This window comes from Oryx dammah, unplaced genomic scaffold (assembly GCF_014754425.2).
Source record: "Oryx dammah isolate SB20612 unplaced genomic scaffold, SCBI_Odam_1.1 HiC_scaffold_19, whole genome shotgun sequence".
NCBI classification, from domain to species: domain Eukaryota; kingdom Metazoa; phylum Chordata; class Mammalia; order Artiodactyla; family Bovidae; genus Oryx; species Oryx dammah.
The window spans coordinates 88,604,250-88,626,209 of record NW_024070203.1 but is presented as its reverse complement, the minus strand read 5'-3'; the positions used below and the strand labels follow the sequence as shown (position 1 = coordinate 88,626,209).

Below are 21,960 nucleotides of genomic sequence, written 5' to 3'. Positions count from 1 at the left end.
ACTTATAAAGGAAGAATAAGGGGCGAAAATATTTCATTCCAGTCTTTAGTCAACTCTACCCTCATGTCCCGGTAATTGTTGGAATAAAACTTTAGACCCCTGGAGAAGATCTTTGACTTTCCTCCCGGCATTCACCGTTCCCAGTCCTCGGCTTAATTTGTGCAGTCTTTCCGAGACCATGCCTTTAAGGCCTGCTTCTGGGGAAAACCAACATTTTGAACTGTGATAGGAGTTTCAGATTCCAGCTTTAATCCTCACTTGGGCAGATGAATGTAAGCAAGTGTTACACAGTCTCACGCCAGGGCCAGGGCAGGCAATTCTTTCACAGCAAACTTTCTGAAAATCAGGTGAGAGAAAACTATTGAGTCCAAAATCTTGGTTTCCGCAGGAGCAGAGCAAGCACTCATCCAACCCAGAGGGAGACTCAATTTGAATGAATGTGTAAACAATCTTGGGGGCTTTCCTGATAGCTCAGTTGGTAAAGCATCCTCCTGCAATGCGGGAGACCTGGGTATGCTCCCTGGGATCCTCCCAACCCAAACAGTCTTGGAATGGAACATATCTGAGTTACCTGCCGTTAACTGACTTTAAAAGTCATGATGAAAGCTGAGTGCCCAAGAACTGATGCTTCTGAACTGTGGTGTTGGAGAAGACTCTTGAGAGTCCCTTGAACTGCAAGAAGGTCCAACCAAAGGAGATCAGTCCTGAATATTCATTGGAAGGACTGATGCTGAAGCTGAAACTCCAATACTTTGGCCACGTGATGCAAAGAACTGACTCATTTGAAAAGACCCTGATGCTGGGAAAGATTGAAGACAGGAGGAGAAGGGGATGACAGAGGATGAGATGGTTGGACGGCAACAGCGATTGGATGGACATGAGTTTGAGTAAACTCTGGGAGTTGGCAATGGACAGGGAGGCCTGGCGTGCTGCAGTCCATTGGGTCAGACAGAGTCGGACAGGACTGAGCAACTAAGTTCAGTTCAGTTCAGCCACTCAGTTGTGTCCAACTCTTCACGACCCCATGAATCGCAGCATGCCAGGCCTCCCTGTCCATCACCAACTCCCGGAGTTCACTCAGATTCACGACCATCGAGTCAGTGATGCCATCCAGCCATCTCATCCTCTGTCGTCCCCTTCTTCTCCTGCTCCAATCCCTCCCAGCATCAGAGTCTTTTCCAATGAATCAACTCTTTGCGTGAGATGGCCAAAGTACTTGAGTTTCAGCTTTAGCATCATTCCTTCCAAAGAAATCCCAGGGTTGATCTCCTTCAGAATGGACTGGTTGGATCTCTTTGCAGTCCAAGGGACTCTCAAGAGTCTTCTCCAACACCACAGTTCAAAAGCATCAGTTCTTCGGCACTCAGACTTCTTCACAGTCAAACTCTCACATCCATATATGACTACTGGAAAAACCATAGCCTTGACTAGATGGACCTTAGTCAGCAAAGTAATGTCTCTGCTTTTCAACATGCTATCTAGGTTGGTCATAACTTTTCTTCCAAGGAGTAAGCATCTTTTAATTTCATGGCTGCAGTCACCATCGGCAGTGATTTTGGAGCCCAAGAAAATAAAGTCTGACACTGTTTCCACTGTTTCCCCATCTATTTCCCATGAAGAGATGGGACCGGATGCCATGATCTTCATTTTCTGAATGTTGAGCTTTAAGCCAACTTTTTCGCTCTCCTCTTTCACTTTCATCAAGAGGCTCTTTAGTTCCTCTTCAGTTTCTGCCATAAGGGTGGTGTCATCTGCATATCTGAGGTCATTGATATTTCTCCCGGCAGTCTTGATTCCAGCTTGTGTTTCTTCCAGTCCAGTGTTTCTCATGATGTACTCTGCATAGAAGTTAAATAAGCAGGGTGACAATATACAGCCTTGACGTACTCCTTTTCCTATTTGGAACCAGTCTGTTGTTCCATGTCCAGTTCTAACTGTTGCTTCCTGGCCTGCATACAGATTTCTCAAGAGGCAGGTTAGGTGGTCTGGTATTCCCATCTCTTTCAGAATTTTCCACAGTTTCTTGTGATCCACACAGTCAAAGGCTTTGGCATAGTCAAGAAAGCAGAAATAGATGTTTTTCTGGAACTCTCTTGCTTTTTCCATGATCCAGCGGATGTTGGCAATTTGATCTCTGGTTCCTCTGCCTTTTCTAAAACCAGCTTGAACATCAGGAAGTTCACGGTTCACGTATTGCTGAAGCCTAGCTTGGAGAATTTTGAGCATTACTTTACTAGCGTGTGAGATAAGTGCAATTGTGTGGTAGTTTGAGCATTCTTTGCCATTGCCTTTTTTGGGGATTGGAATGAAGACTGACCTTTTCCAGTCCTGTGGCCACTGCTGAGTTTTCCAAATTTGTTGGCATATTGAGCACAGCACTTTCAAAGCATCATCTTTCAGGATTTGAAATAGCTCTACTGGAATTCCATCACCTCCTGAACTGAAATATCATGAAAATGAAAGCCCATCCAACGGTCTTTAAAAATTCAAGTCACCAACTTCGAAAGTGTTTTCTGTATTTTTATGGCATGGGTGGGTAACCCAGTGCTCAAATTGGGGATGGGGAGTGGAGGGCTCTCTCAAGAAGAATTTTTTCATCTTCTGCAAAACAGCTGAAAATTAACAAGCTGATTTCATCTGAGATTCAAGCCTGTGCACAGCTCTCACAACATTCATTGAAAGGCATTTACAGCACAGAAGGACCGTCTGCAGACTGACTGATAAGAAGGAAGCAGAAGCCATCACCCCTTCACCTGCTTCGCTGTCGCATTCAGCAGAGCAGCTGCAAGAGACACGGGGCGGACCGGCAGCACAAAACCTCAGTCCCTAAGCAGGGCTCTGGAGAGCTTTCCAGGAGCAAGAGGGCAACTGGGGATCAAGAAGACTTCAACAGTGCCTGTTAAAATTTTATGGAATACTTTGTTCCCTTTTAGCCACGTCCAAGACTCCTAGGTGACTTTCATGTCATGAGGGATTTGTGGAGCAAAGGCAAATATGTTAATGGAGAAAAGATTTGGGGTCAAAGGTAACAGTGACCCAAAAAAGGACTGGAGAGCTTTTAGGCAAAAAAATAAAACAGAAAATGAAAGCTCTCATTTCCCGAATAGTCCCAGGAGAACCAACAAGGGTTCTGGGTAGAAAAGAACATAGTCTGCTACTTTTTGTTTTGTTCAGGATTAAAAGGCAAATTAAGTTTTGTTTAACATTTTATTAAATCCCTTGGAGAGTTATTCCTTACAGTGTTTTTGATTCACTCAAAAAAGTCAAATAAGGTTTATTTTTAAAAGAGAACTAAAAAGCAGAGGCTTTATTCCATGTAACACTTAAATAAATTTCTACTTTAAAATTTCAGCTACTAAATAAAGACTCCCCTTAGGGTACTTTTCAGGAGGTCTGATCAAACTGTCATCTTAACAAATATTTGAATGATAATATTTCCTTTAAAAGAAGAAACTGGTGCTCAGTTCATCCTTGGTATTATGAAGAGGTGAGTATATGAATCAATAGATCATGATACATATATCGGAAAAATTGATTATCTTTGGGTTAAGGTGAAATGTTACATTTTGAGTGTGTTTTAAATTATACAAAGCTTGATTGTGATTTGCAACAATATGTCTCAGATTTTGTGCTTTTTTGGAGAATCAAAATGTGTAATGGGTTCTGAGTTGATTTTGGAGACTTTAACAGTCTTGGAGACTTAGGGTACAAACACCTGAAAAAGAAAACCATTTTATTTTGTCTACACGTTTTTCAATTCACAAACTATTTTACCTCCAGTGGGCCAAGAGGGGGCTACACTCAGAATTCAGGAACACTGGAACTTCCTACATAATTACGATCTTTTCTTTGCCTATAACAATTATGCAAGTTTGAAACAATCCCTAACCATTGCAGTACTTATCAACTTTCTCCCTTGGAAAAGTGGGACTAGCCCTTGAGATCCTGCATTATTTTTGTGTGATCACATTCCAGTGGGAAGCAGACACTTAGCCAAACTTACATCAGCACTTCCTAGGATAGTTCTTAGAAATTAAGTACAGGAAAAAATGTTGCTATCTATTGCATTTTTGTGGCTCTGTTAAAAAAAAGAAAAAGAAAGAAAAGATATATTTTGACTCTTCCTTTCCACACTTTCCCCCGATTGCAAATATTTTGAGCAAATAATGACATGTTGGCATTTGATCATTCTTAAGACTCTACTAAATAAAAGAAATTGTACCATGCTATATTCGTCTCCTAGGGCTGCCGTAGCAAAGTGCCACAAACTGGGAGGCTGGACACAAGAGACGGGTATTGTCTCACGGTGCTGGATCGCGCGCTCTCTGACCCGCAGAAGGGGGATCCTTCTTGTCTCTTCCTGGCTTCCGGGGGTTGGCCAGCCACCTCTAGCGTTCCTCAGGTGTATCGCTCAGGCCCTCTGTGGTCCTGTGACATTCTCCCTGTATGTCTTATCGTCATCCTGCCTGTGTATCTATTTCTGTGTTCAGATTTCTCCCTTTTATACACCAGTCAAGTTTGATCAGGGCCGCATCCTAAAGGCCTCATTTAAACTTAATATTCCATGGAAAGATCCTACTTCCAGTTAAGGCCATATTGGGGGGCTAACATGTCATATCTTTTTGATGGGTACACAATTCAGCTTATAACACGCATCATCTATGCAAATATATGAATAGCCACAGCACACAAGGTATTATGCTCAGATTTAACGAACACAACGTTTGGTTTATAGCACCAAAATGTTCTGTACCTATGGGAGCAGGATGTGAGTCTCGAGATAGGCGAAGATGAACCTGATCTTGTAAGTATCTATCCCTCCTGACTGGTGGCATCACTCATGGTTCACCAGTCAGCTCTCCATCCCTCCAGAGAGTTAAGTAATTGGCCTCAGCTTGGAACTGGTCACTGGAGTCAGGATTCCGATTCGGACAGTCAGTCTGAGTCTTGGTGCTTGCTCACTCCAGAGTCCTAGCTTTTCATTTCACAACTTAGGAAACTGCAGCTCAAAGAAGAAGCCCTTGGAGAAGAGTTACCAAGGCTTCTGAGGAGCGTTGGTGTGCACTTTCAGGCTTTAGGTGTTAGCAGATATCTGTGCATCTCAGGATTTCTGATCAGTCGGTTAGTGGAAGTAAACAGTAGCTGTGAATGTTTCTTCATTCTGTGCTTTTCCGTTCTGCCCCCTGATGACACAGTGAACTGGTTTTAGTAACTGTTTCACACACACCCACACACCCACATACCTGCAAATGCACACTTTCACTGCTGCACTTACACATACTTACAAACATATACATGCACACACACACACACACACACACACACACTCACACGCACACACCTCTTTCCTTCTTCAAAGCCTCTGCTCACAACATCTCTATTATCAAGAATGTGCCTCATCGACTCCTGGTCCACTGCTATCTCAGTTCAGTTCAGTTCAGTTCAGTCGCTCAGTCGTGTCTGACTCTTTGAGGCCCCATGGACTGCAGCACACCAGGCTTCCCTGTCCATCACCAACTCCCGGAGTCCACCCAAACCCATGTCCGTTGAGTCGGTGATGCCATCCAACCATCTCATCTTCTGTCGTCCCCTTCTCCTCCTGCCTTCAATCTTTCCCAGCATCAGGGTCTTTTCCAGTGAGTCAGCTCTTCGCATCAGATGGCCAAAGGATTCTAGTTTCAGCTTCAGCATCAGTCCTTCCAATGGAATATTCAGGACTGATCTCCTTTAGGATGGACTGGTTGGATCTCCTCGCAGTCCAAAGGATTCTCACCTCAGTTCAATTCCTAAGAAACATTTTATCAGGATGAACCAAGGGGTGACCTCTCCCTGAATCTCTGCCCTGCAGCCCCTGCTGGGCCCAGGGCTGGGAGAGGGGCACCTCCTCTGTGCATGCCCCCAACCCCCAAGTGCCCTGGACAGGCTCTGTTACTAGAGCTATCAGTCTGCTTCTGTGAATCATTTCTTGGTCAGCTTCTTGAGGGCAGACAGTAGGTACTAGTGCTTAACAGAGTACTTGGCACACAGTTCCCCTTAAACAGCACGTACTGAATAAATGAGTGAGTGAATAAATGAAGGAAGGGAAACAGAAAATGGGATGAAGCTGTGAACTGACTGCAACCACTAAGCCACCTTATCACACCCAGATTTTATTAAATGGGTCAGGAGCAATCGGTCATATATTTTAAGGGTATTTTTCCATCTGCTCAGCCAACAGACGCCATGGATGAGCAGAGACAAAGGGACTAGAGTGAGGATGGGGACCAGGGGCTGTCAGGAGAGAAGCTCCCTGGTCAGAGACTACATACAAACGTTCCCCTTTTTGGCGACAGCGTCCTAAGTCAGGTTGAGGTAAGAGTTAGATGGAGCCCTGAGACAGACAGCCGGCGTTTGTCAAGTGGAGTAAAATTAAAGCTTTGCTTTCCTCCATTCTCAGAACAAATCTAGTGGCAGAAGCTAAGCTTTGCTGAAGTAAAGAGGTAAGATGATCACTGCTGGGGTCAAGGAAAGCTTCGCTGTCTGTACTTGCACAGGGAGGCTCCTTGGGGGTCAAAAAGGGAGGAGGCATGACCCTAGTCTAAGTGTGGACACACCCCCACAAGGCTTCCCTGGAGGCTCAGGCAGTAAAGAGGCCACCTGCAGTGCTGGAGACCCAGGTTCGATCCCTGGGTTGGGGAGATCCCCTGGAGAAGGGAACGGCAACCCATCCCAGTATTCTTGCCCAGAGAGTCCCATGGACAGTGGAGCCTGGTGGGCTGCAGTCCGTGGGGCCCCATGGAGTCAGACATGACGGAGCCCCTGACACCAACCCCGCAGGCTTCTGCAGTGGAATCCATCTCAGCAAAAAGCTGCACACGCATGTTGGGGAGGGTCCCAGGCCTAGCCAGGTGTGGAAAAAGAAAAGAATATAGTTAGTCAAAGGTAAACAAACACCTGGAAGGACTGGCCTATACAAACAATTTATTTATGTAGGATATTTTAAAAATTGGAGTATGGGCTTCCCGGGTGGTTCCGCAGTAAAGAACCTGCCTGCAATGCAGGAGATGTAACATATGCGAGTTTGATCCCTGAGCTGGGAAGATGCCCGGGAGGAGGGCATGGCAACCCACCGCAGTATTCTTGCCTGGAGAGTCTCGTGGACAGAGGAGCCTGGTGGGCTGCAGTCCCTGGGGTCGAAAAGAGCCAGACACGACTGAAGCGCTTAGCACGCACACACCGCACGCACATAGTGGTTTTACAATGTTGTGTTCGTTTCTGCTGTGCCAAACCGTGAACCAGCTACGTGTACATATACATCCCTTCCTTCGTGGGCACCCCTCTCGCCTCCTACACCCAGCGTTTAAACCTCAGGGGTACCGCACTCCTCATTCAGGAGGCCCGCGATCCTCTCCAGTTGTGTATTTCTGCCTTATTCTGACCTAGACTGTTTCTCCGCGTGCTCTCCCATAAGTCCTGCTGTGTCTGTAATAATTAACTTTGTATCTGTTTCTGCAGCTTTTGCCTCCTTGAGACATTTTTGCTTTCAAACCGTGGCAGGAGCCCGGGCCCTTTGCTTCTAGCCCTTGCTGGACCCGCAGCTGGATTCAACTCCTCGGCAGGGAAAGAAGCACCTGCTTCAGGACTGCCATCCCTCTGAGAGCAAGGCAAGAGGGCCCCCGACCCAAAATGTGAGGGTCCCACACAGCTGAGGAACCCTTGAAGGGCTGTCCGACAGTTTTCCTGTCTTACGGGGAACATTTCATCTCCATGTATATGGAAATAAATGAAAGGAGAGAGAGAAAAAAAAAAAACCAGTATGTAGTGACGTTTGGAGCTGTGAAGTAGAACATTCTGAACTGTGGGAAGAAAGCTCATATAACCTTCAAACCAACCTCCTCTCCACTGTTTGGCAAAGTGTTAAAGACTTTTTTTGTTTTCTTCTTTTCCAAGGACTTTTACAAGTGGATTGATGTTTGACTAAATCAGACTCTGGACTGTGCAGCCAATTTTCGCTGCCTACTCATTGGGGTGTGTGTGGTGGGGGGCGGTTATGCAGTAATTCTAACAAAAAAGACTGTCTATTGAGAAGTAAGGTTACAAAAAACATTTTGAAAAATGATCATGCATTAGAAAAAAGCCTAGTTTAATGTATTTTTCACCACGGAGAGAGAAAGGAGCCCCTTTTAGTCTAGTGAGGAGGAAACCGCTCTGAACATGGACTCAGAAGTCTGGACATGAACCTGATTTTCTGCCTTTACTGACCAGGGCCTTGAATAAGTTATGAATGTCAGCTTCCTAATCAACAAAATGGTGAAATAATGCCTATTTCACAGGATTCTTATGAAAGAAAATAATTAACGTAAGGAAAAAAGTAAGCTAGTATTTAAGATAGATAGTATTTTCATTATTTATTGGAAATGAAAATTACCTGCTTTAATTGCTTAAAAACTACAGTGTTTATCAAAAACATTTCTCTTTTTTTGTGTTGTTGGTAATCTCAACCACAGTTTTGATCACCAATAAAGTTAAATATTAATTTCCTAATGTTTCTAGTGGAATGTTTTTTTAAAAAATCTCACAGCAGAAGGGGCTGAGGTTGGTGAGAAATCCATGAACAGAAGAGCAATGACATCAGTAAAACCCAAGATGGAGGCAGCAGCGGGGTCATCGCTCAGCTGCGGCCTGATTTTCCCCGGCATTTCTCAAAATATAGCGGAGGAGCAGGAGCAAAATGCAGCTAAGTGGCGTCCAGCACTCTTAAATCAGTGACTTTCAGACTAAAAAAAAAAAAAAAAAAGGCAACACAACCAAATCCCAAGTGCAAACACCTTGGTGGTCCCCTTCAGTTCTGAGGAGTCAGAGGCTGTGGGATAAAGGCCAGGATATGTGTGGTTTACAGAAAGCTCCCAGGAGAGTCAGCCCATCTGAGGAGCTACTGTCGGAGGCGACACTTTGATATTTATAGGGAGCTTCTTCTGACATCTTTAATCGTGATTCCAAAGTGCAAGGTGTCGTGCGAGCTAAGTCTTTTGTTGTGTCCAACTCTTTGCACACCTATGGACTGTAGCCCACCAGGCTCCTCTGTCCATGGGATTCTCCAGGCAAGCATACAGGAGTGGGTTGCCATTTGCTCTGCCAGGGGATCTTCCTGACCCAGGGATTGAACCCACATCTCTTATGTCTCCTGCATTAGCAGCTGGGTTCTTCACCACTAGACCACCTGGGAAGCTCTTAGGTGTAGTAGAGGATAATATTTATCAAATACATAAAATTCTACTATAGCAAAATTGTGAAGAATATTCATCTGTTATATAAGATGGCCTTCTTTTCTTTCATCAATAACATGTGATCTTCCTTTGAATCTGAATAGACCTTTAGTGGAGAAGGCAATGGCACCCCACTCCAGTGTTCTTGCCTGGAGAATCCCAGGGACGGGGGAGCCTGGTTGGCTGCCGTCTCTGGGGTTGCAGAGTCGGACACGACTGAAGCGACTTAGCAGCAGCAGCAGCAGCAGACCTTTAGTAATCTTGTGAACATTTTTTAATGTGGATGTACTGCCTTCTTCATTCAAGAAATACATCTGTGAGTTGGATTCCTCACTAAACTGTTCACAAACACCAGGCCCTGTTGAAGCTCTTCTCGTCTAGCATTTTTTGAAACAGGTACTAATGTTATTCCTGAACCAGCAGATACCAACAGCTTCATGGCTTGCCTACAGTCACACAGTAAGTATCAGTGCCAAGATGTGGATCAAGGTCATCTTGATCAGTATCATTGTCTTAGAGGAACTAATTGCACCATGATTAAGCATAACTGACTTGATGGACATGGGTTTGGGTAGACTCCGGGAGTTGGTGATGGACAGGGAAGCCTGGCGTGCTGCTGTTCACGGGGTCACAAAGAGTCAGACACGACTGAGTGACTGAACTGAACTGAACTGAACTGAGCATAAGCCTCACAGCCAGGCCAGCTGCAGTCTCATCCACAGGACACACAGCACATCGTGCCTCAGTTTCCTCCATTCTAAAACGGGGTCAAGTCATAAAGTTGTTATGAGAATGCAATGTGATAGCACATGTAAATTTCAAGGCATAGAGTGAGCGCTCAATACACACTGACATCCAATCACCATTGAATGGTGTCTAAACTGAGGCCTGGGGATTATCTTAGAGAGAGCCCTGTGAACAGAAAGGATCAGTTAAGTCTGCTCAATCTGGCAAACTTTTGTGTTATTAATACCCTTTTGAAATGCTAAGAGCTTCCCTCACTAGAACCACACACATAATCCAAACCCAGAAAAACATCAAGTTCCTAGTCTGCATGCAGAGCTGAAATAATCTCATTCACTATTGATAGTCAACTGACAAAGTGAAATAAACAAGAATGAAAAACTAAGTTTTCTTAGAGACTTTCCTTTTATTTATTTTTCTAGCCTTGCATTTTTTTTTTCTCTCTGAGAATATTTGCGTGAGACCTTTGCTATAGTTATTGATTTAGAGAACGAGAACACATTTTGTAAGCCTAAAAGTCTCAGGGGTTCTCTTGCAATGTATTTTTCCCTCCTACCTCTCTTCCCCTCAAGGTCTATCTACTCCATGTTTATGTTTAGTTCCAAGCTTAAATCTCTAATTCACAGAAAAAATTATCTAGATGTTTAATATCTGTTTGAGAAAAGTCCTGGTCTGCATTTTCCTTGTTTTGTTACAGCCCTTTGTTGGAGACTTTTAAAACTCAGTTTCCAGTGTGACTGAGAGGGCAAACACTGTTCTAATCACTTGGGCTAACCTGGATTAAAAAAGAAGTGAAAGCTGAACATTTGGATGACAACATCGTGCTATTACTTAAATATTACTGACAGCTAATAATGTAGCAGGCTTTATATATTGAGTAAAAGTAGGTAGAGCACTTGTCTGATAGAGTTATTTCTCCAGGACTGACAGATTGGTGAACTGAAATCTGAGACGTAGTCAGTGATGTTCACAGATGAGACCTAATTGTCAAGTAGCTAAAGTTCTGTAAATCTAAACTCTATCCTCTCTAATCTCAGGCAAACTGCCCCAGGCAAAATGAAGTTAGGGGGAGACTTTGTCTTTGGTGTCCCTTCTTCCTTCTAGCCTCCTTACTCCTCTACATGTGAATTAAAATGGATGGTGTTTGTTCCTGTCAATCGTCGTTTAAATGATCAGTAATAACTACCAAAATTTAGTTGTGGTGATGGGTAGGGAAAGCAGCTATGTTACCTACTGAGAGCATTTATTAAAAACCCAAACCTCTCCAAGACTCCCAGCAAATATGTTGTGAAAATTACAGTTTCAGTGGTGATCACAGTGACATTCTTCCACAGGAATCCCTGCCCCGCTTCCTTCTCAAATTCCTGCTCAAACTTCTTTAGTTGGCGCACTGTCTGCTTCTGGCATTAGCTTTATTCAGAAAATAGGAAACTGTCTTGAAAAAAAAGTGGCTCACGAGATTATCTCAAAGATAAACATTTTGAAAAGAGAGCACAGGGTTATTTGATACAAAAACATAATCTGTTTGTTCAACAAATGTTTATTGTTCAAATAACATGGAACAAGCAAAATCCCTGCCTTTAAGAAATTCATTCTAGTAATTCGATAAAGGTTGTTCGAGGCAAATGGTTGGGTGGGACAGCTGCTTGCAGAAAAGCACAAAGAATTATTTGAATTTTTGCCTCAAGGCACCCTTTCCAGAGGGCTTCCCTGGTGGCTCAGTGGTAAAGAATCTGCCTGCAGTGCAGGAGGCCCAGGTTCGATCCCTGGGTTGGGAAGATCCCGGGGAGAAGGGCGTGGCCACCTACTCCACTGTTCTTGCCTGGAGAACCCCGTGGACAGAGGAGCCTGGCGGGCTGCAGTCCTCGGGGTCTCCTCCCCACTCTGGGCAGCAGGAGGTCTGAGAGGCTGCTTCAGGGCCCCACCCTCCCTGGAACCACGCTTCTCACCTCCCACCAACTGCTCCCACCTTTGCTGCGATAGGGTCGAGAGCCGAGCGAGGCCTACCGCCCGTCAGGCCCCGGACAGGGTGTGGGGAGTGAGTCTTCTCCCGCTCTGAGGACACGAAGCTTATCTGACAGTCCGCATGTCTACTGTTCTCCGAGGCGGACTCTCTTTGCAGAACCACAGGCCTGTCTCCCAACGCGCTTGCGTTTCTTACAGTGAGACTGTGACATTCCGCTCGCTGAGAGGTCTGCTGAGCCCGTGTCACCTCCCCTTGAACCTGGGAAGGACATGATGACAGCCTCAGCCAGTGGGGTGTGGTGCAAACTGCACCCTGAGACCTCCCAGCAAGGCGGTAAAAGAGTCGTGCACGCGGCCTTGTTCTCTGAGACACTTGCCTTTGAGTTCTGAGCTGGAATCTAAGGGGTCTGACTGAGGCCACTCTGCTGTGAGGAAGCCCAAACCAGCGCGAGTGTGGCAGACACCCCAGGGTGCCCCAAGCTTCCTGAAGAGGGTGCCCGCCCGCCCCCACTGCTGCCGCTTCTGTTCCCCTCAAGCCACTGTCCATCTGCAACTGCGCGGGAGGATCCCGGCCAGGACCAGCCAGACCTGTCTCAGATTTCTGACTTGCAGAAATTGTCAGAGATAATAAAAGAGCTGATTTTGTTTGAAGCCACTGAAGTAGTTTTGCAGTAACTTGTTATGAGAGAACAGGTAATTGGAAGGGAATGGCAATCCCCTCCCGGACTCCCGTCGAGAAAATCCCATGGACGGAGGAGCCTGGTAGGCTATAGTCCATGGGCTCGAGAAGAGTCGGACACGACTGAGCCACTTCACTTTCAACTTCCTTTCCTGCATTGATTGTCTAGCACCTGGTCAACGTGTTCTGTCCCCCAAGACCCTCGGGGTCACTTGACCTTTCAATCCCTTCCATTCCCAGCAGTAACAACATTAACGGCTGTGCTGGTGGGGCTGGATGGCGGAGAATGAGTTATTCTGCCTCTTCAGCTGCTCTCTTTACAGCCTATTGATTAGGCGTTTTATTCTGTTAGCTCTGCCCACATTTTATGTTTGAGTATCATGTGAAAGTGAAAGTGTCAGTTGCTGAGTCGTGTCTGCTTCTTTGCCACCCCATGGACTGTATCCAGCCAGTCTCCTCTGTCCATAGGATTTTCCAGGCGAGAATATTGGGGTGGATTGTCATTCCCTTCTCCAGCGGATCTTCCTGACCCAGGGATGGAACTTGTGTCTCCTGCATCGCAGGCAGACTCTTTAGCATCTGAGCCACCAGGGAAGCCTTGAGTATCAAAACTAAACACAAAAGCAAAAACCAACATTTTGTCAAAAGAAAAAAGTGACTTTTAAGACCTTTTTGGCCAGGATTGCCCAAAGCTTACTTAGAAACTTAAAAGGTAAGAAACTGACTAAGTCATCGGGTATGTTAACACTCCTGTGAGGCAAGGAAGCCTGCTAACTAAACAAAAGCAAGGGTCAGGGGGTAACCGTCTGCGGGGAAATATGTTCATTACTATATTAATATTTGACCTTCTTGCTGTTTTAAAAAAATAAAACTACAATGAGACCACTATAAACTGCTGCTGCTGCTGCTAAGTCGCTTCAGTCGTGTCTGACTCTGTGTGACCCCATAGACGGCAGCCCACCAGGCTCCCCCGTCCCTGGGATTCTGCAGGCAAGAACACTGGAGTGGGTTGCCATTTCCTTCTCCAGCGCGTGAAAGTGAAAAGTGAAAGTGAAGCCGCTCAGTCGTGTCCGACTCTTCGAGACCCCATGGACCGCAGCCCACCAGGCTCCTCCACCCATGGGATTTTCCAGGCAAGAGTACTGGAGTGGGGTGCCATTGCCTTCTCCGGCACTATAAAGTAGTAGGCATCAAATAAGAAGAGTGAGGTAATTCGATGTGAATCTTGGAAAAATTGTTAAGAAAGCATGTTGTGGAAAAATACGTACGGTACCATACTATTTAAATAAAAACACTTTTAAACAAAAAAGCAAAACAAAAATATATATATGTCTATAGTTATTCAAGAATATATGTAGGTAAACTCTAAAGAAATCAGGAGAGAACACCAGTTTGTGAAAAAGTTAGGAGCTTTATTTTGTCTGATTTGAATTCTTTATTTTTCACAATGAGTAAATATTAATTTTGCAATAATTTTTTAAAATTATATTAAATTTAAGGATAAAAATGCTTTAAGAGAATTGAGCTATCCATCTGAAATCTGTATTAATAAATATACCTTCATATCCACAGACATTCAGATATAGTTTATGGAGAGATAAAGCAAAGATTAAAGTTCAAATCAATTTTTTGAATAATATAAAAATCTTGTATATCTAAGTTCTAAGTTTTTGTTATAAGAAAAAATCATGACATATTTTCCAAAGTGTCATGTCTTTTAGATATCATTAGAGTTTATAAATATTACTTGTTGTGTGGCCAGAATAATCATTTTTCTCCTGACACTAATTACCCTGGAATTCTTAGGATAGTTGCAATATCTTATAAAACTAGCCGTTCATTAAGTCAACATGTATTTCAGTTCAGTTCAGTTCAGTTCAGTCGCTCAGTCGTGTCCGACTCTTTGCAACCCCATGAATCACAGCACGCCAGGCCTCCCTGTCCATCACCATCTCCTGGAGTTCACTCAGGCTCACATCCATCGAGTCCGTGATGCCATCCAATCATCTCATCCTCGGTCGTCCCCTTCTCCTCCTGACCCCAATCCCTCCCAGCATCAGAGTCTTTTCCAATGAGTCAACTCTTCACATGAGGTATCCAAAGTACTGGAGCTTCAGCTTTAGCATCATTCCTTCCAAAGAAATCCCAGGGCTGATCTCCTTCAGAATGGACTGGTTGGATCTCCTTGCAGTCCAAGGGACTCTCAAGAGTCTTCTCCAACACTACAGTTCAAAAGCATCAATTCTTCGGTGCTCAGCCTTCTTCACAGTCCAACTCTCACATCCATACATGACCACAGGAAAAACCATAGCCTTGACTAGACGGACCTTAATCAGCAAAGTAATATCTCTGCTTTTCAATATACTGTTTAGGTTGGTCATAACTTTTTTTCCAAGGAGTAAGCGTCTTTTAATTTCATGGCTGCAGTCACCATCTGCAGTGATTTTGGAGCCCCCCAAAATAAAGTCTGACACTGTTTTCATTGTTTCCCCATCTCTTTCCCATGAAGAGATGGGACCAGATGCCATGATCTTCATTTTCTGAATGTTGAGCTTTAAGCCAGCTTTTTCACTCTCCTCTTTCACTTTCATCAAGAGGCTTTTTAGTTCCTCTTCACTTTCTGCCATAAGGGTGGTGTCATCTGCATATCTGAGGTCATTGATATTTCTCCCGGCAATCTTAATTCCAGCTTGTGTTTCTTCCAGTCCAGCGTTTCTCATGATGTACTCTGCATAGAAGTTAAACAAACAGGATGACAATATACAGCCTTGACGTACTCCTTTTCCTATTTGGAACCAGTCTGTTGTTCCATGTCCAGTTCTAACTGTTGCTTCCTGATCTGCATACAGATTTCTCAAGAGGCAGCTCAGGTGGTCTGGTATTCCCATCTCTTTCAGAATTTTCCACAGTTTCTTGTGATCCACACAGTCAAAGTCTTTGGCATAGTCAAGAAAGCAGAAATAGATGTTTTTCTGGAACTCTCTTGCTTTTTCCATGATCCAGCGGATGTTGGCAATTTGCTCTCTGGTTCCTCTGCCTTTTTTGAAAACCAGCTTGAACATCAGGGAGTTCACGGTTCTCATATTGCTGAAGTCTGGCTTGGAGAATTTTGAGCATTACTTTACTAGCATGTGAGATGAGTGCAATCGTGTGGTAGTTTGAGCATTCGTTGCCATTGCCTTTCTTTGGGATTGGAATGAAAACTGACTTTTTCTAGTCCTGTGGCCACTGCTGAGTTTTCCAAATTTGCTGACATATTGAGTGCAGCACTTTCAAAGCATCATCTTTCAGAATTTGAAACAGCTCAACCGGAATTCCATCATCTCCACTAGCTTTGTTCGTAGTGATGCTTTCTAAGGCCCGCTTGACTTCACTTTCCAAGATGTCTGGCTCTAGATTAGTGATCACATCATCATGATTATCTGGGTCGTGAAGATCTTTTTTGTACAGTTCTTCTGCGTATTCTTGCCACCTCTTCTTAATATCTTCTGCTTCTGTTAGGTCCATACCATTTCTGTCCTTTATCGAGCCCATCTTTCCATGAAATGTTCTCTTGGTATCTCTAATTTTCTTGAAGAGATCTCCAGTCTTTCCCATTCTGTTGTTTTCCTCTATTTCTTTGCATTGATCGCTGAGGAAGGCTTTCTTATCTCTTCTTGCTATTCTTTGGAACTCTGCATTCAGACGCTTATATCTTTCCTTTTCTCCTTTGCTTTTCACCTCTCTTCTTTTCACAGCTATTTGTAAGGCCTCCCCAGACAGCCATTTTGCTTTTTTGCATTTCTTATCCATGGGGATGGTCTTGATCCCTGTCTCCTGTACAATGTCACGAACCTCATTCCATAGTTCATCAGGCACTCTATCTATCAGATCTAGGCCCTGAAATCTATTACTCACTTCCACTGTATAATCATAAGGGATTTGATTTAGGTCATACCTGAATGGTCTAGTGGTTTTCCCTACTTTCTTCAATTTAAGTCTGAATTTGGCAATAAGGAGTTCATGATCTGAGCCACAGTCAGCTCCCAGTCTTGTTTTTGTTGACTGTATAGAGCTTCTCCATCTTTGGCTGCAAAGAATATAATCAATCTGATTTCAGTGTTGACCACCTGGTGATGTCCATGTGTAGAGTCTTCTCTTGTGTTGTTGGAAGAGGGTGTTTGCTATGACCAGTGCATTTTCTTGGCAAAACTCTATTAGTCTTTGCCCTGCTTCATTCCGCATTCCAACGCCAAATTTGCCTGTTACTCCAGGTGTTTCTTGACTTCCTACTTTTGCATTCCAGTCCCCTATAATGAAAAAGACATCTTTTGGGGGTGTTAGTTCTAAAAGATCTTGTAGGTCTTCATAGAACCGTTCAACTTCAGCTTCTTCAGCGTTACTGGTTGGGGCATCGACTTGGATAACTGTGATATTGAATGGTTTGCCTTGGAGACGAACAGAGATCATTCTGTCGTTTTTGAGATTGCATCCAAGTACTGCATTTCAGACTCTTCTGTTGACCATGATGGCTACTCCATTTCTTCTGAGGGATTCCTGCCCGCAGTAGTAGATATAATGGTCATCTGAGTTAAATTCACCCATTCCAGTCCATTTTAGTTCGCTGATTCCTAGAATGTTGACGTTCACTCTTGCCATCTCTTGTTTGACCACTTCTAATTTGCCTTGATTCATGGACCTGACATTCCAGGTTCCTATGCAATATTGCTCTTTACAGCATCGGATCTTGCTTCTATCACCAGTCACATCCACAACTGGGTATTGTTTTTGCTTTGGCTCCATCCCTTCATTCTTTCTGGAGTTATTTCTCCACTGATCTCCAGTAGCATATTGGGCACCTAATGACCTGGGGAGTTCCTCTTTTGGTATCCTATCATTTTGCCTTTTCATACTGTTCATGGGGTTCTCAAGGCAAGAATACTGAAGTGGCTTGCCATTCCCTTCTCCAGTGGACCACATTCTGTCAACATGTATTTAGTGACTTATATGCCAGGAACAGAAGTTGGGCAGATTTTAGATTAGAGATGATCCTGCCCCCGTGGAATTTACTTTCTAGTGGAAGAGACAATATTTATCATCATCTTGGGGGTGGGAAAGGGAGTGTGTAATTTCCTCGGTTCTGTCTCAACGCAGCAAAGATTTGAAATGGCAGACCAATGTTACAGCTCAGTATAGCTCAGTTTGCCTTGGCAAGCAAAGGATAGTAGAGAGGCTCGATCTCAGCTCCTCTTTTTGTATGTTTTTTCTCCTCCCCCTGAGCCTGCCCTGTGTAAACTGGGCTAGCCAGGAGGGCTGTTTGCATCTCCTGAGGTTTTCACTCCAGTCCGCAGATTTTCTTTTGTTCCATTTTCACAGGCTTTTTCCTTTCTTTGTCTTTTAGCCACCACCATTTTGGACTCCTTTTTCCTATTCTAACTACCTAACAATCACATAAATAAACATTAATTACAAATTAATTGAGTTCTTTAGGCAAATGATTTACAATCTCAATCAGGGGTGATTGTATTCCCCAGAAGACATTTGGTAATGTCTGGAGACACTGTTGTCACAAAAAACTAGGGTGCTTTTGGCATCTGGGATGGTTTCTCAGCACCCAAAAATATATAGGACAGTCCTCTCCTGCACAATGAGGCACCCAGTCTGAAATGTCAGTAATGCCAAGGTTGAGGAACCCTACTAAAAAGAAAGACACAGAGGGTTTAGCAGTGAAATGACGAGGGGGTTAAGAATTTAGGTAAGGCCTCTCTGCCATCTGTATGGAAGTTCACACAGAGGTGAATTACCCCCCAAAGATAAAGGGCATACTTGTTCTATCCTGATTTCTTTACTTGTCAACATACACAGCAGTGTAGGCTTCAAATAGGGATGGCGTGTCATTCCCTTCTCTAATGAGACAGTCAGAAAATGAGATGATTTTTGCAGAGCTGCATCTCGAGGAATGAAAGCAGAGGGTGGAACAAGATCATTCCTTGATAATATAATCATTATCAAGGAATAATATTGATATATTATCAATAATATTATCATTGATAATATTATCATTCCTTGATAATATAATCAGGGTAAGAAATGTGATGATAAGAAATTTGACTTTGCTTCATATTTATTTCTCTTGTCCCCAATTTTCTCAAGATTAGAAGCACAGCAAAACAAAGCAAAAGTACAAATCACCTCTCTTCCTAAACAGTGACAACCCAAAAGAGCCTATGTGGTGTGGTTGATGTTGAAAACAGCCCGGCACAGGGGAGCCAGGCAGGCTGAGCCCCGCTCTATAGCCAGTGCTGGAGGAGAGCATGGCAGCAAAGAGCAGTTCTACAGGCGCGTGACGGCTGACCAACGCCAGGAGTTTCTGGGACAGGAGAGTGGGAATTGACCCAGGGCTAACGTGATAGACGTCTACCCGGGGTTTGCCCGTGGAAAGCAGCGGGCCCATCGGCCTAACAGCCTTGTCTCTTTCTAGCTGGTTTGGTAAGTTGCAGTGGTTAATGGTTAATGAATTCACCAACTCCCTTATGCAAGACTTCTCTGGTGCCTTTCTGGAATTATCCATCTGTCCAGGAGGAGAAGTGTGGAGGAGTAGAGCCAGAAGAACATTCCTAACTGGAGAATGCGGTATAAATCTCTCCAGAGGTCATCATCAATCCAGACATGAAATGACAACTGCTATCTTTGTCCATGTATGGTCAAAGTGCCAAATTCCATACCAAATTCCTACCATGAATCTATCTTGGATAAAGGAAACTATAGACGTCCCCCCTTTCTTTGTACATGTAGTTCATCCCCTCCCGGGCTCTCCATACATGGCTTCTTAACCTAAGGCACTGATATCCCTGGAAAGAACCTAACTTAGGATAAAATCTAATGGTTGATTCTTCTTCATTGTCATGGAAAATTCTCTACAGGCATGAGCTACATTGTAACAATTTTTCATAATAACCATATTGCACCACATTTTAGTTAAAAATGGTTACCAAAGTGCTTTCTTTTTAATTTGACCTTAAAAAAATGATGTATAGTGTAGGACTATTTGTTATCACAAAAATGACATGAAAGAACTGTAGAAAATTTGGAAAGTTCCAAAAAACACAAAGAAGAAAATAAAAGCTCCTTTAATTTCATCCCAAGGCAATAACCACTGTTAGTATTTTGATATCTTTAGATTATATCTTTAGTTTATATCTTTAGATTATATGTTTAGATTATATCTTTAGTTTGATTACATCTTTAGTGGACATATTAACATACATTTTACAATGAGATGAAATAGATAAAAAGAATTCATGTTCCAAGAACATATGAAGGATTTCATTATTGAAAGTTACACTTTACCCTGGCATATTTCTTGTGCCCTAATACTTAAATAAGTAAAGTAGCTTAAGATCTGACAGAATAAAGAGTAGTGAAAATCAGTCAGACGATTTCCAAAGTTCTAAAACTATGGTTAAAATTATTTTGTGTATGATTAATCTTGGCTTCAGAGTTTTTAATATTTAACATGTCTATAAATGGACTGTTATAGAAACAGAGAATTCTGTCTCCTTTTCAGAGAGAATTATTTATTGATTAGCCCTAGCTTTGCAACTAAGCACCTGGTACTTATTTGCAGCAAATGAGTCACTTAATAGAACCACCTACACATACTTCAGTTGTCTTTGTTTTCCACAGAGACAAATCAGTGAAAAATGTATTTGTGCTAATCTGTAACCTATTGAAATTTGTGTGAGTCTAAAAATATTCGTGAATAGAATAGCATTCTATTTCTCAATTATTTCACTTCCTGATATCGGCTGCCTTAGGCGCCTCTGGTGCCCAGATTCATCCCTGCTCCCAGCTTCTTCAGTTTCCTCTGTGGCTGTTCCACAAGGTCTACGCAGGCTCTGACTCACAGAAGGGAAGGAGAAGCCCTTGACCAGGGGCTCTGGGTGTGTGCTGCCTGTTCCTGCCTCCTGCCCTGGGGCCCTGCCCAGGTGCTGGCAGGGCTTTGCTTGATTATTACATATGTTCCAACTCAGAAACTTGCGGGCAATTAACATGCCTGAGGACAACTCCCAACCCATGGGGCCAGCAGCTACTGGAGAGTTTCTTCTGTCTTTGACCCCTCAGGTAGCAGCTCTAGGAGGGACCCAGTTCCTGCTCCTGGGAAAGTTGAGCCTCGTCGTCATCGCATGGAGACTGTTAATGGATAATTCTGTTGGCTAGTCCTCCTTCTGCGCCATGCTCCCTGGGTTCACCTCCCAAAGAAGTCGCCTGCACACAAATTCTTCATCAGGACTGTTTTCAGGTGAACCCAACTAAGATAACAGGTAAGGGTGGTCTAGTAATTCATACACAAGTAATATTCTCATGGGATTGGCCCATCACCTGTATCTGAAATCACAGGTATGCTAAATGGAACCCTAGAATTTCCTCTCCTAGGGAAAAACAAATTCAAACCGAATCAAATCTCTAAAGACTTTATTCAGACTTCTAATGTGAATTCAGGTCCAACACCATTCATTCCTGACTCTGGGACCCAAACCAGGGCTTCCAGCCTCATGGAAATTTAATTTGATTATCTCTATATTAAGTGTGATAAAATCTACCTCGGAGAGTAGAATTCAAGAGAAGAATCTGTGGAAGAGATCATGAAGTATCTTGTAAATCAATATACTATCATCATGATTTATTATGTTGAAGTGAAAGTGAAAGTTTGAGTAGCTCAGTCATGTCCAACTCTATGTGACCCCATGGACTGTAGCCCACCAGGCTCCTCTGTCCATGGAATTCTCCAGCCAAGAATTTTGGAGTGGGTAGCCATTCCCTTCTCCAGGAGATCTTCCTGACCCAAAGATCGAACCTAAATCTCCAGCATTGGAGGTATATATTTTTATCATCTAAGCCCACAGGGAAGTCCCAAATCATGATAAGAAGGTTGGGTTGGATCCTGAAGCAATGGAGAGTAATGAAGGGCTTAAAACTTAAAAATAAATGACTAGAATCACGTGTAAGAAAGATGACGGGCAGTAGAGGAGAAGACGGATGTTAGGGAACCAAGAATGGGAGGTGATATGAGACTGTCGTTAAGCATGCGAGAGAGGCTGGTGACATCATCCTGATGATGACCGCCTGAAGCAGAAGGCTCTGAGGGGCTGAGTGTGACTTCAGTTCAGTTCAGTTCAGGCGCTCAGTCGTGTCCGACTCTTTGCGACCCCATGAATCGCAGCACGCCAGGCCTCCCTGTCCATCACCATCTCCCGGAATTCACTCAGACTCACGTCCATTGAGTCCGTGATGCCATCCAGCCATCTCATCCTCTGTCGTCCCCTTCTCCTCCTGCCCCCAATCCCT

At 43.8% G+C, this 21,960-nt stretch overlaps 1 protein-coding gene and 1 non-coding gene across 2 annotated transcripts in view; one reads left to right on the top strand and one right to left on the bottom strand.

Annotated features, from left to right (window-relative positions):
* Positions 1-19,066, bottom strand: part of LOC120878841 — a 31,598-nt gene extending 12,532 nt beyond the window's left edge. The window contains 2 exon segments of the mRNA XM_040261705.1: positions 11,997-12,213; positions 18,875-19,066. Coding sequence (XP_040117639.1) covers positions 11,997-12,213; positions 18,875-19,066 — 409 coding nt within the window.
* TRNAC-GCA lies at positions 11,697-11,767 on the top strand. The gene has a single exon. It is a non-coding gene; the product is annotated as a tRNA-Cys (tRNA).
* Positions 19,067-21,960: the final 2,894 nt, after the last annotated feature.